Genomic DNA, 12,593 nt, shown 5'->3' with positions numbered 1-12,593 from the left:
CATTTTTAAGCTTTTCTAAAAAGAATGTCTACTGAATATGAATCAAATTAAATCCCTCCTGGCAGAATATTTAATTGCAGCATAATACCCGGGCTTTAGACTATTTCCTGCATATGGCACTGCACACTAAACAGTGATGAACAGCTTCCCATTGAACATGACTAATTCATGGTCAGCAGAGATCTCATGACCTTGAATTTACCTCAGTCAAAAGGGATATAAAGTAAAATATCAGAGACTTTTTTTCTGTAGAGTTTTATGTGGTGAAAGCAACCAGTTAGAGAATTAAGTTTTTGCTTCTATTTAAATAGCTTTTAGTAATATTTAAAGGTGTCATTCAGTTGATCAAAGCTCACACTTTACTAATGTTCTGCATTAAATCTCTTTCAGTGTTGTATCTCTAATGTCCCTCTCCATTTGTGTTTTAGGCAAAACATTATATTGGTCTTGCAATTAAAAATGACAACCTTGTGTACATTTATAATCTGGGGGGCCAAGACGTGGAGATACCTCTGGATGCCAAGCCAGTCAGCACCTGGCCTTCCTACTTCAGCATCATCAAAATTGAGAGGTAAAGTGATAACATTTATTTCCCCAAAATCAAACAGTTAATAGGAAAAATCAAGCAGAAAAGGCTGTGTCGGAATTGCCCATCAGGAATTTTCAGTGCCTGGTTCTACTCCTGCTGAAATAAACGGAAATTCTCTCTGCTTTTGAAGAGCCGAGACCCAAGGGGCCACAAGGAGGAAGGAATAGTGTCTGTGGTCCCTCCCTTTTTTTCCCTCCTGATTACTAGTCTTTTATAAAGGAAATAAAAACCCTTCCTGGAGTTGGAGGCCTGCTTGTTCTTTTGTACATCTTGCCAACATTAAATTCTCTTCTTTTACAATTCTCTTCTGCAGGATTGGAAGACACGGCAAAATGTTTTTAACTGTGCCCAGTCTTAGCAGCACAGCTGAAGAAAAATTTATCAAAAAGGGTGAGGTCCTTGGTCCTGGCTCCCTTCTTAATTTGGAACCTGCAAATTCTGTTTTCTATGTTGGTGGAGTGCCTCCAGACTTCAAGGTTGGTCAGATAAATATTCTCTACTCAAAACTAAATAGTGCAAACTAATCTTGCTGGGCTTCCATTTAATCACAGAAATGGTAGATAAACTCCTTATTTAGTCATTTATCATCTTAGGACTCCATCTTTTAGCCATGGCAAAGAAGTTTTCCCTAGCATATTTTGTCATACAGTAAGATGATCAGGTTTCAAGTTTCATGAAAAGTAAGAGAAGGAAGGCTTGCTAGTTAAGTAGCATGCATAAACAAAGGCCGATTAGTCCAACTAAACAAAGCTTGCAGGCTGCCAGTATTTTTCAGTGCTAATGAGTTCTTGGTACTTAGAATTTCTCTTTTACAACCATCACAAAAACGAATAGTAATGTATTGTTAATTTTAGGATCTTGTGGGAAACTAGCAACATAGTCATTTGTTTGAATTTAAATTATCACTGGTTGGAATCCAGCCTTATAACAGCATGAAAAATTGCCTGTGCAAAATATGAAGACCTGTGTGAGACAGTTGCTTCAGTCTAGATCCTAACAGTCAGCATGAATTAGCACCTCACTTACCTGCTTCTGTGAACATACCAGTTCCTCTTTTGGGATTTAAAAATCAGTATCAATGATCTTGGCTGTGAAAATTGCATGGCTGAATAAAAACATACCTAAGAAGACTTTGGAGAATGCTAAATTCTTTAAGCTAACTGTAGCAGGTGCTAAAAAGATCCAAATACTGATGCACAAGAAGCTCTCCCAAAAACATAAAAACAAAGAGTAACTCAATACACTCATGCATTCCTGAGCTTTGTATTTTTGTGACTACTAGATTTATGCCACAGTCTGAATTTTAGATTACTGAGCTCTGGGTGCAAACTGCCTGGGAATAGGGCTGCAGACTGAATGACAGTTGCATACACACACACACACACACACGAAAAGTCATCCAGCAAATGAACCCTCCAGGTTTGTTCCAGAGTAGAGCAGAGGAAAAAGAAAATAGGAGAGTGAAGGAAAATGGGAAGGGAAATAGGAAGAAAGAATTCATGGTATTATTTAATAAGTATATGCACCCCTTCCCCCTTAGAAAAGGACACCTTCACATTTATTAATGTGGAGTCTGATTTGTCAAAAGCTTTTTGTTTCCCTGTTACATTCTTTGCAAATATGAAATGCACCATTTAATCACTAGAATTCTCATGCTTAACATAATTTAAAAGAATAGTAGAAGAAACAAAGGAAAAAAGAAAACATGATCATTTACCAAATATATCTGTGCTGCAGATAAGAATGCAATTTTCTTTTACAGCTACTTATATTCTGCATTGCTGTATTACCATTACTACTATATCATAAGAAAATGGAAATAATGAGAAGATGAAGAAAAGCTACTCACAGTGATCAAACTCTGAAGTACAAGAGGTGTTATTATTATTATCACACCTGTTCCACAGGGCAGAATATTTTAATATAAAAAGAATGGTCTGGGCCTGCCAGCTTTATTCTTTTGTATTTTTCCCCTCACCAGTGTGGCTATTTAAATTCCTTTTGCAGTGACCTTTGTTAAAAGAAGAAGTTTCTACATCCTGCTAACTGTTCAAAATAATATCTACTGAGGATTACCCACTGGCACAGATTTTGAATCCCAGTCTCCTGGGTTTAAAGAGCTCTCTCATTTCTCTCTCTTTAATTATGGTATGAAGTCATTTTTCTGGCCATGAAGGATATCTATACATTAGATATGAAATATCTACTGAGAGATATGCATTCAGTAAGCTCTGTTATTAGTCAAATCTTAGTCTTTTTCCCCGTTTCCAAGCATGCTCCCTCATGTAGTCAAAACTACAAAAGAAGTTTTTGTTTGCAGCTGCCTCACCTGGCCTGATTTTCTCACTGTGAGACAAAATGATGTGCTCCCTATTCACTTACAGCCCAAAGGCCATATCATGGTAAGGACTTAGAAGACTATTCACAGTAGCAGCAACCAATTTTTTTGAAAATAAGAATTGCACAGGCACAAAACCGATCCCAGGCACAAATGCTCTCAGAATACCCAACTAAAGAGTGGCACCTTTCTCCTTTTACCCTTCCTTGTCCTCTGCACAGCTCCCTCCTAGCCTAAACCTCCCTGGCTTCATCGGCTGCCTGGAACTGGCTACCCTGAACGATGATGTGATCAGCCTGTACAACTTCAAGCACGTCTACAACATCGACACCACCACATCGCCACCTTGTGCCAGGTAGGGGACAGGCCCATCCTCGCTCTGCCGCTCTCGTTTGTTACAAGCGCCGGCCCTGATGGCTCATTCCTGCTTTAGATTAAAAATGTGAAGGTGGTATTGAGTTGTCCCAGAAGGAACTTGGTCGCTTTTAGCTCCTAATTGCATCGAAAAGTTTAATTTATATATATATATAAATCTTGTGGATTTCTGCACAAACTGGGCAAGCTATTAATAGAAATATCTGTGTATCCTTATAACGAGGAAGTGTTGTGGGTCTGTCACTTCTCAAGGATGGGCAAAGAATTTTCCTGTACCTCTATACATAGCACAGGATAAAATCATGATGTAATGATGGAGGAGTTAGATGCACCTACTACTTTTCAGGAAAAAAATTCCCAGAAAAAAATTGAAAGAAAGTCAGCAGTCTCACCATCACCAGGCAGAAGCAGAAGTTCAGAACAATTATTTCAATAAAATATGTAAAGGCCTTTAAGTTCCCCTAAATTAAAATGGGTACATACCAACTAATCCTTCCTTGCTTGTTTTTCCATAGAGATAAGTTGGCTTTCACTCAGAGCCGGGCTGTGAGCTATTTCTTTGATGGCTCTGGCTATGCCTTGGCCAGAAACATTGAGAGAAGGGGAAAATTCAGCCAGGTGACTCGATTTGACATCGAAGTTCGAACACCTACAGACAACGGATTGATCCTGCTGATGATTAATGGGGTGAGTACCAAGTTCTGCTGGTATCCTTTATCCATTAGCACCACAAGTTCCCCAGTACTTAGAATATCTTGGAAAATCCAAAATGCTTATGTCTCACATTGAGCTTCCAGAAAGAGGAAATACTTTGTGTTTGTCTGGTGCATGTATACATTAGGAGGGAACGGGAACTTGCTCTGCAAAAGCCTCAGGAAGTTGAGGCCCTGAGTTGGACTCTGCTTTTATCCAGAGACAGTCAGGACTTGAAACTGGTCATATCCTTGTGATGATACTTCAAGAGAGACTCCAGTTAACCCCAGCTGTCAGACATTTATTTAAATGTGAATGCACAATCAAAGCTATAGGAAATTTCTGTGAAGCAACTCCCAAAAAGTAGCCACTTTTTGGTAGCTGCCACTTTATAACTGTGCCTCAGGGTGTACTAGAGTTAAATATTTAAGTTACTAAAAACAGAAAGCAGTCCAAATAAAAAGGCTTGTTCCAAATGTCAGGAGCTTTTCTGAAGTGTGAGAGTGATGCAATCTCTGTGAGAGTTTGAAGACATGAAAAGAGCCTCCAAAGACAAACGCTGGGGGTTTTTTTGGTTTTTGGTTTTTGTTTGGTTTTTTTTTTTTTTTTGGTCTTTGGGCATTTCCATATCAATCTCCCAAGTCCTGTGTGGATTACAACCTAGTAAAGCCACAGAAAACATTTTTCTGTGCAGATGCAGTCCACAGACAGGCATTTGTCTAGACACCTACATGTAACACGGCTTTAAGCATTTAGGAAAAAAAAAATCCACTCTTACTAGAAGAGCTACTCTCTAGTGTTTGCCTTTAGAGTAACTTCCAGAGGAGGGTTGTGGGAAGCAATTTGCTCTGCAGCATAGCATGCTACCACTAACCTTCGTTCTTAGGAGGTTTTGACTAAGCAGCTGCTGTTAAAAGCTTAAGAGCCTTTATTGCAGAGCACTTATTTTTCTTCCAAGCAAAAGCACCTAGAGGTTTTTTTGAGATGTATGCACTTTGTGTTTGTCAGTGGAAACTGCAATCAAGTTGGATATCAGCTGTGGGAGACCATGACTGCTCACAAGCACTTTCAAAAAGTCTGTGTAAGCTGGTCCATTATTCAATTCTGCAAAGACAGCTCATAAATATTCTGAATGTAATCCTTGTTACATTTTCAAGTTTAAGCTGTTCAGAACAAACCCAAGCTGCAGTTTCATTTTAAAGTGCTAGATTAAAACCTACTCTTACTTCTTTAAGTAGTGAATCCTGAAGGTGGGCTCATTTATGTCAAAGGCAGCAGTTCTTGGCCTGCAGCAGTGTTTTGAGAATTATTGTACCCATGTTTCCATTAGGCACAAGCACTGGGAGAGAAGACTAACATTAGCATTGAAAGCATTAACCCAGATGCACGTTTGCTGTAAGCTGTTCTTTCTGTTTCTTTATGTTCAGTTTTGGAACAAGACTAATTCTAGGGTGGAGATCTTCATTTCAAGCACTCCTTAAAGATTTTCTAAAGTACAGCTCCTGCTTATAAAGTTCAGGTCACTCAGCCACAGAACAGAAACTGAATCATAAAGTAGGAACAGTCAGGAATTCTAGAACCCAAATACATAGTAAATACACAGTAAATACACTCTAGCTATTGCTCACCTTTCAGTAAATACATCAGTGCTGATCAGGGCTGTGCAAAGACAAAATCCTAAGTGATTACAGACATTGTGATAGAAGCTGCTAATGCAGATATGGCCATTTTAGCCCAGCATTGCTTTTACCAGTATAATATCTTTCATTTACGGCATGTGGTATTATTTGAACAGTGAACAGATGTGTATGCATCAAGAATGCCCTGCTGGTAAGTAATAGTGACATCACTGCACTACCAAATACTATTTCTACAGGGAAACAGTTCACCAAGTCTTCCAGAAAGTGCCACTCATAAAACAATTATGTGTGCGTGTGTATATATACACATATATTATAAATATTAAAATACAGGAACTGTGTTATAATTTTGCAAATAAAAACTTATTTCCCAGCATGTTTTTCCCAATGTCAGTCTCCTAACGCTTTTTATTAATTTTTTGAAATTGCTGCCACTTTTCTGACTGCTGTTTTGCTTTACACAGAGCATGTTCTTCAGCCTAGAGATGCACAATGGTTTCTTATACCTCCGCTATGACTTCGGTTTCAGCAACGGCCCCGTGCTTCTTGAGGACTCCATGAAGAAGGCTCAGATTAATGATGCTAAATTTCATGAGGTACAGATATGGTTACTATCACAGCCATTTGACCAACTATCCCAGAAGCTCCAAAGCAGCAATAATTTCTCTAACACCCATGAAAGAAGCAAAACAATGAGGGTGCAGGTGGTGATATGGTAGAACAGGCAGAAGGGTAGAGTGCATGCAGGTCCCACCAGTACCAAGCAGAGGAAAAGTGAAGGCTCTCCCTGCCTCCTCATAAATCAGTGCTTGTAGACAGATTGTGTGTATTACTCGCCAAGGACAGGACCATTCACATGAGAGAAGAAGTTTCATTAATTCAAAATTAAATTATATCAAGGGCAACTCACTATTTCAAATATAAAACTTCCCTCAAAAATGTCATTATGTTAGTTTGACCACCTTCGTTGTTATGCATTGTATTACAAGAATTATGGCATTTCCCATTTCATTTGAAAAGAGAGTTGATTCAGTAGCAACCTTCTATATATGCACAGTATTTTATGGAATTTGGCAGATAAAATATCTACTTGTATTTGGTTTCAGGGAATTTGCCTTAAGTCAGTGTAACTGTGACAGTAGCAAATTCCCTTAGTGAGTTGCTTCTCCTGCCTTTTACCTGATGTAAATTCAAAGTCTGATTCATGACCAAAACTACAGCCATAGTTCTGTTCATGTTTAAGCAGCAAACAATTAAGCTTTTTATGTTTTGACAATGAAATAAGTTTTTTAAGAAGTATGCCCTAACTTCTTGGATAAATCAAGAAAGCATTCTGAAGTTTATGGAGCTTATCTGTTTGCCACAGTGTAGAATGCGACATGACTACTTTCATTTGCTTTATTCATAATTGAAATATCCTGAGGATTCAGTCATCAGAGAAATAGTGACATTGAAACAAGCTTCCTACTGGTAATCATTATCAGCCTCTCCCAATTTACAAACAACTTCTCTGATAAATGGGGGGAAATTTTCAAACAAAAGGATATAAAGATGCAATCAATTTTGCAAGATCACCATAGCAGCTTACAAAAGATGACATTTTTAAGCACATGCTTTTCTTTTCAGATTTCTATTATATATCACAATTCCAAGAAGATGATCTTGGTAGTAGACAGAAGACATATTAAAAGTGTGGACAATGAAAGAACAGCAATGCCATTCACAGATATTTACATTGGAGGAGCACCTGCTGAGATCTTGCACTCTAGGTTGGTTTACAAATGCAATTCAATCAGTATTTTCAATTAATCACCATATGTAAGTTAAGCTGTATGGCCTGTCCTTAAGGGGTAACAATAAAACAATTTCTTTGGCATCAACCTTATATAAAACAACCCTTCAGACACTCTTCCAAGTGTCTTTCAGAGCTCTTAAGTATTGAAGATTAGGCTTGACCCAGCACAGTTAAATTCTACTGAAACTGGCCCCAGTTTTAGTAAGGGTAACAGAAACAGTTGTGTTCTTAAAACAAAAAGGCATTTTCAAAGAATATGTTAACGTATAAAATTGCTATTGCTCCTTGCTCTGCAAAAAGTGACCAGGACCCTCTACCAACTGCATTTTCAAATCAAAAAATTGGTTTTTTCCCACTAAGCATTTCAGTTCTGATTCATCTCAGGTTCTCTTTGGATCCAAGTCAGCTAACTCTGTGTAGGTGTAGGAAGAAAAAGTCTCATTTTCCCATTGTACCATTTGACAGAAACCAAGTTTAAACTCAGTAGACTGTGTAACTCTCATTTCCTGCCGTAGGAATCTGCCGGACCCCAGGGTCATGCTCTGAGAGCAGACTGGCTGCTTGAAGAAGAGTGTGCAGTATTCATTCCCAGGGTCAGACAGCACAGTCAGAATTTTCAGAAAGGCTCCAGCTGCTGTTTCAAGTGTCACAACTGCTAATAGGAATACTCTCCATGTTAAAAAAAAAGCCAAGAAAAAGCAAATATTGCACAATAGTTTCTAGGACTTAGTGGTAAATCTGCTGAAATTTTATTCTTTATTTTGTTGTCAGAAGAAACTGTTGAATTGATAAATAATGGCTGAGATACAAAATACTTAATCTTTAAGCTTTTAAGATAGGGACAAACTTCATGTAAAGAAAAACGATGCCTTTCAATCCCATGTAATTATTTGAACATGCAACCAAAGTGGTGGGCAAGGGAGAAACAGAGTGTATAATTTATCTGTCCTTTCAAATAGTTCTTTACAAAGGTCTGTCATAAGGGGCTATTAAGAAAGCTAGTGGAGTGGAGAGAGAAAAGGCTGAAGTGGATTAGAAAGCAGCTGGGAAAGAGAAAATAGGACATAGTAGTAACTTTTCAATTTTCACAGTATAAAAAGTCTACAGCACATACTCAAAGGATCTCTTTCAGGGTTAGTATTAAATACATTAATGATATAGAAAGAAAGTACAGGAGGATGGTGAAAATTACTTTCAATAACCAAGCCTAAAGAACACAGAAAAAGCCCAGAAGGACCTAGAAATCTATGCAATTGAGCAGCAGCTCAATGGCAGATGAGACTTGTTCACAAATGTAGGATAAAAGATGAATCACATGAATTATGCCTGCAGTTTTCCGAGCAGATTGTGGTTATTCTGAAAAACACCTGGAAGGTACTGTCAAAGCAGGAAAAACAACATCTCAATTAACAAGCTGTATCAGAAAAAAAAGACCATAGGCATTGTAAAAATATTATCAATTATAATGTTGAAAAATATATACAGAAATTATTTAAGCAGAGCTGCAACTTTGTCTCTGGTGTTTTACTCAGCTTTCATTCTCTTGACAAGAGTAGACGGCAAAAACGTGTGGGCCAAATGTTGTGGCATCATTCCATTTTTATCAGGAGAATTATTATCCTACTGATGATGTACTACTCTCTATTGCTACTATCTACTACTGATATCTATGCTTGCTCTTTGCAGACAGACTCACATTTAATGGACTTTGCAGGCAGAAGCAGCAGTGTGGGGAAACAAGCTCTAGTCTTAGAGTAGTCTAATATTCTTCTAAAGCAGCATGTTTTCATTCACTTCAAATGCACTTTTCTCTGTCAATTGCCTTTTTTCTCTAAATGAATCTGGAAATACCACTATACGTTATTTTTCTCCCACCTCAGTCACTGCATAAAGCAGAAAGCTAAGGGTAAATAGGAGCACTGGCAACTTAACTCTTAACTGAGTTAAGAAATGAACTCAGAAGCCTTTCTTTAGGAGAAAGTCTTTCTTCTATAGCCTGTTGCTAGAAAAGGTTGTGGCATTTAACAGAAAGGCGTATTTGTCACATCCAGCCAGTTTCATGGTCAAGCAGAGTAGAGATTATACTGGTTGATTGATAATACACACTTTGGTCCAAATCCCAGTAGGGATGGCAGGAGCCTTCCTGTTGATTTTGCCTTCCCGCTGATTTCACTGAGGAGCAAATTAAGCCCCTACAGCACTCCTTCTCTCACCTTATTTCAGACATGTACCTGTACACCTGCACTACTTCACCTGATGGTCTGTTTTTGCCAATGCAATAATATGGGTGTTTCCAGATCTTGATTGATCTGCCATGTTTCCAATGTCTGCCTTACAACGAGATAACTCATAGACAACTAGTGCAGGTAGCAGATGCCAACAGTATCAGTCACATGAGGTGAAGAGAGTCCCACTGCTAAAGTACATCTTGCTTAAGGAACAAGGACTGTTTCCATGCAGCCAGGTCAGAACTCTGGATTTCACATTCACTCCTTCAGTGTATTTGTTCCCTGGCTATCTCCTGGACTGGTACCCAGCAGCTCCCATGTAATTTCCTTGCCCCTGTCACACACTTTCTGTGATTTTAGGCAAAATACTCCTTCATGAACTTTGAGATTTGTGAGGATACATTCAATTATATTCACCCTGTGCTGTAATGCTGTGGTATCTTGGTAAGATGTGAAGTTGAAAAACTGAGACTAATGAGTAGGAGCAGTTGGGATACACTGCTCTGCTGTCTACCTCAAATCTGACATAAAAAGGATCCTGGAAACCCACCCACTGCTCTCATTTAAAATTATGTAAACCCACACATCAGCAAGTAGAATTTACTCTTACTTTCCTGACCTCTGTTAGTATTTTTATTAAGAAATAGAGATCCATTTGTTTGCAAAGCCAAGAATGGAACTTGCTAGTAAAAGCAAGACAGGAAACCCAAATCAGAGCTTCTCTTCAAAGCTAAAAAAATAGAGATAAAAATCCATTTATTTTCACTGTAAGTAGTTATAAATACATAATTTACTACAACTGGTGCATCTTGACTTTTCAAAACATAGAATGTGGCTCACTAGTTGTTTTACATAAAGATGCAAGATTTGGACACTAGTGAGGCAAATTACTGACGTTCTTCCAGCTCTTTTAGACCATTCAGAAAGGCAAGTGCTATCTAACTGCAGCTTGTTTGGCATTGTCATCCAGCAGCATTAGCTCTCATCTGGCAGGAAGTATCGGCTTTAAAGGCTGCATGAAGGGCTTCCAGTTCCAAAAGAAGGATTTCAACTTGTTGGAAGAACCAGGAACCCTGGGAATCAGCTACGGGTGCCCAGAGGATTCACTGGTAAGCATAACACCATTTGTGACAAAAGAGCAAATTTTGACAATGGATATAGCTGGGAGCTTGAATTTTACTCCAAACAATGGAAAGACAGTCTTCCACCAAGGAAATGACCATGCACTCACTCATTGGCAGAGGTGGGGGTTTGTGTGTGTCTGTTAAGTCTGCTGACATAATACCCAATTTTCACTCTGAACTATAATACAAGGTGTTTCACTTAAAATTCTTCTTATATGTGAAATGGCAGTGCGAAAGCTGGATCTGAAATAAATCATGTGCTGTATTCTGAATGGAAATACTCCAACGTAATTTGGTTTTTCTTAAAGATACAAGGAGAATCATCCTTACATACACCCTAGTATAGATGTGTGAAATGGAAAAGACAGCAAAATATTCACCCTTCAAATGAGTTCTCCCCTTAAGCCAGATCAGCTCTTCCTCTGTGACACACACACCAACACCAACTGCACCAGCATTAGCTCTGAGAAAATTGCCATTTAGCTTCCAGTCCCTTCCATCATTCATCAATTTTCCATTACAATGCAAGGCTGGCAAATACAGACTGTGTTTGGGGTCTTCATCCTGTGGACATGTCTATCAAAAGCCATGCTGCAAACCTGTGAAGGAGAAGGATCACTTGTAGAACTCATCACTACAATCTTACCCTGTGTCAACAAGGAAGCTATCTGCAATTTGTCCTACTTTGGACCGAGTTTTGCTCCTGAGACTCAAAGGGTTAGAGACCACCATGTCCAACATCCTCTATCTCAGTACCCAGCACAGCACACAAAGTAATATATCATGTGTTGGAACTGTGACTCAGTGCCACACAGCTCAGATGGGGGTGTGAGCCCCTCTGCTTCTACTTTTCATGCTCACTAACATCAGCAGACTTAGGATGAGGCCAAGATCCCAGGAAGCTGAGAATAATTTGACTTAGTCTAAAATTGCTACACTTTCTCAAGTTTTTTCCACGATGTGAGGGAAAGCCTACATAAATTAGGTTAAGATATGAAGGAAAAATTGAAGGCTTTTTAGAACCGAACTGGCTGCAATTGTAAGAAAAAAAAAATAGCCTCGTTCTTTGTATTATTGGAATGTTTTCTGAGGTTCACTTGTAATTTTGTTTTATTTAATACATAGATGTCCCGCAATGCATATTTCAATGGAGAGAGCTTCATTGCATCAAGCCAAAAAGTGTCCCTCTTTACTGAATTCGAAGGAGGCTTTAATTTCCGGACATTGCAGCCCAGCGGGCTGTTGTTTTACTATTCTGAAGGAGTAAGTATCTATTTTTTTACTGTTTGTTTTATTTTACCTTCACATTTTTTCCCAGGAGAATACTAGGAGAATAACACGATTTTTCACTTTATGGTTTTATGATAGAGAAAGCAGTCTGCAATACAGAAGCATTCACTGGTGACCTCATTTTTACAGTTTGCATTTGATCTACAGATGAAAACCAGCAATGCTTCGACGTTATTTTGATGCTGAGAAGAGAACTGGATCATATGCCTAGAATTAACATGCATCCATTTGGGCTCGCTGAAGTCCTCTAGGGCAGAAATGCACAGAGCGTCTTCCTGTACTCAGCAGCACTGCAATCCCTATTTGGACCTGCAGGTGCTACCAAAGTACAAATAATATTAAGGACCTGACATTTGCCATCCAGACAATCACCTAGAAGCAAAGTTTGTTAGAAACGGTGGCATGGTATTTCGAGCATTGCTGAGCTCACAGAAATCAGTCAGAAAGCTGCCTATATTCCCAGATGGCACTCAGACCTCCACGTGTGACCGGGAAAAGCTGCTCTTGAGAATAGCTCCTTG

General features: G+C 38.8%; 1 protein-coding gene across 2 annotated transcripts in view; it reads left to right on the top strand.

The window, feature by feature from the left end:
* LAMA4 (laminin subunit alpha 4) overlaps window positions 1-12,593 on the top strand; it is a 100,753-nt gene that overhangs the window by 70,845 nt on the left and 17,315 nt on the right. The window contains exons 20-27 of one of the 2 annotated variants that reach the window (XM_032101511.1): window positions 429-571; window positions 903-1,065; window positions 3,149-3,282; window positions 3,818-3,989; window positions 6,100-6,231; window positions 7,262-7,404; window positions 10,632-10,767; window positions 11,908-12,045. In XM_032101511.1, coding sequence (XP_031957402.1) covers window positions 429-571; window positions 903-1,065; window positions 3,149-3,282; window positions 3,818-3,989; window positions 6,100-6,231; window positions 7,262-7,404; window positions 10,632-10,767; window positions 11,908-12,045 — 1,161 coding nt within the window. Of the gene's footprint in view, window positions 1-428; window positions 572-902; window positions 1,066-3,148; window positions 3,283-3,817; window positions 3,990-6,099; window positions 6,232-7,261; window positions 7,405-10,628; window positions 10,768-11,907; window positions 12,046-12,593 lie in introns of both variants that reach the window. The other variant, XM_032101510.1, reaches the window with a different exon arrangement.

The sequence above is a fragment of the Corvus moneduloides genome, chromosome 3, assembly GCF_009650955.1.
Source record: "Corvus moneduloides isolate bCorMon1 chromosome 3, bCorMon1.pri, whole genome shotgun sequence".
Taxonomy (NCBI): Eukaryota; Metazoa; Chordata; class Aves; order Passeriformes; family Corvidae; genus Corvus; species Corvus moneduloides.
The sequence above is the reverse complement of the archived record's forward strand: the minus strand, read 5'-3'. Positions and strand labels throughout refer to the sequence as shown.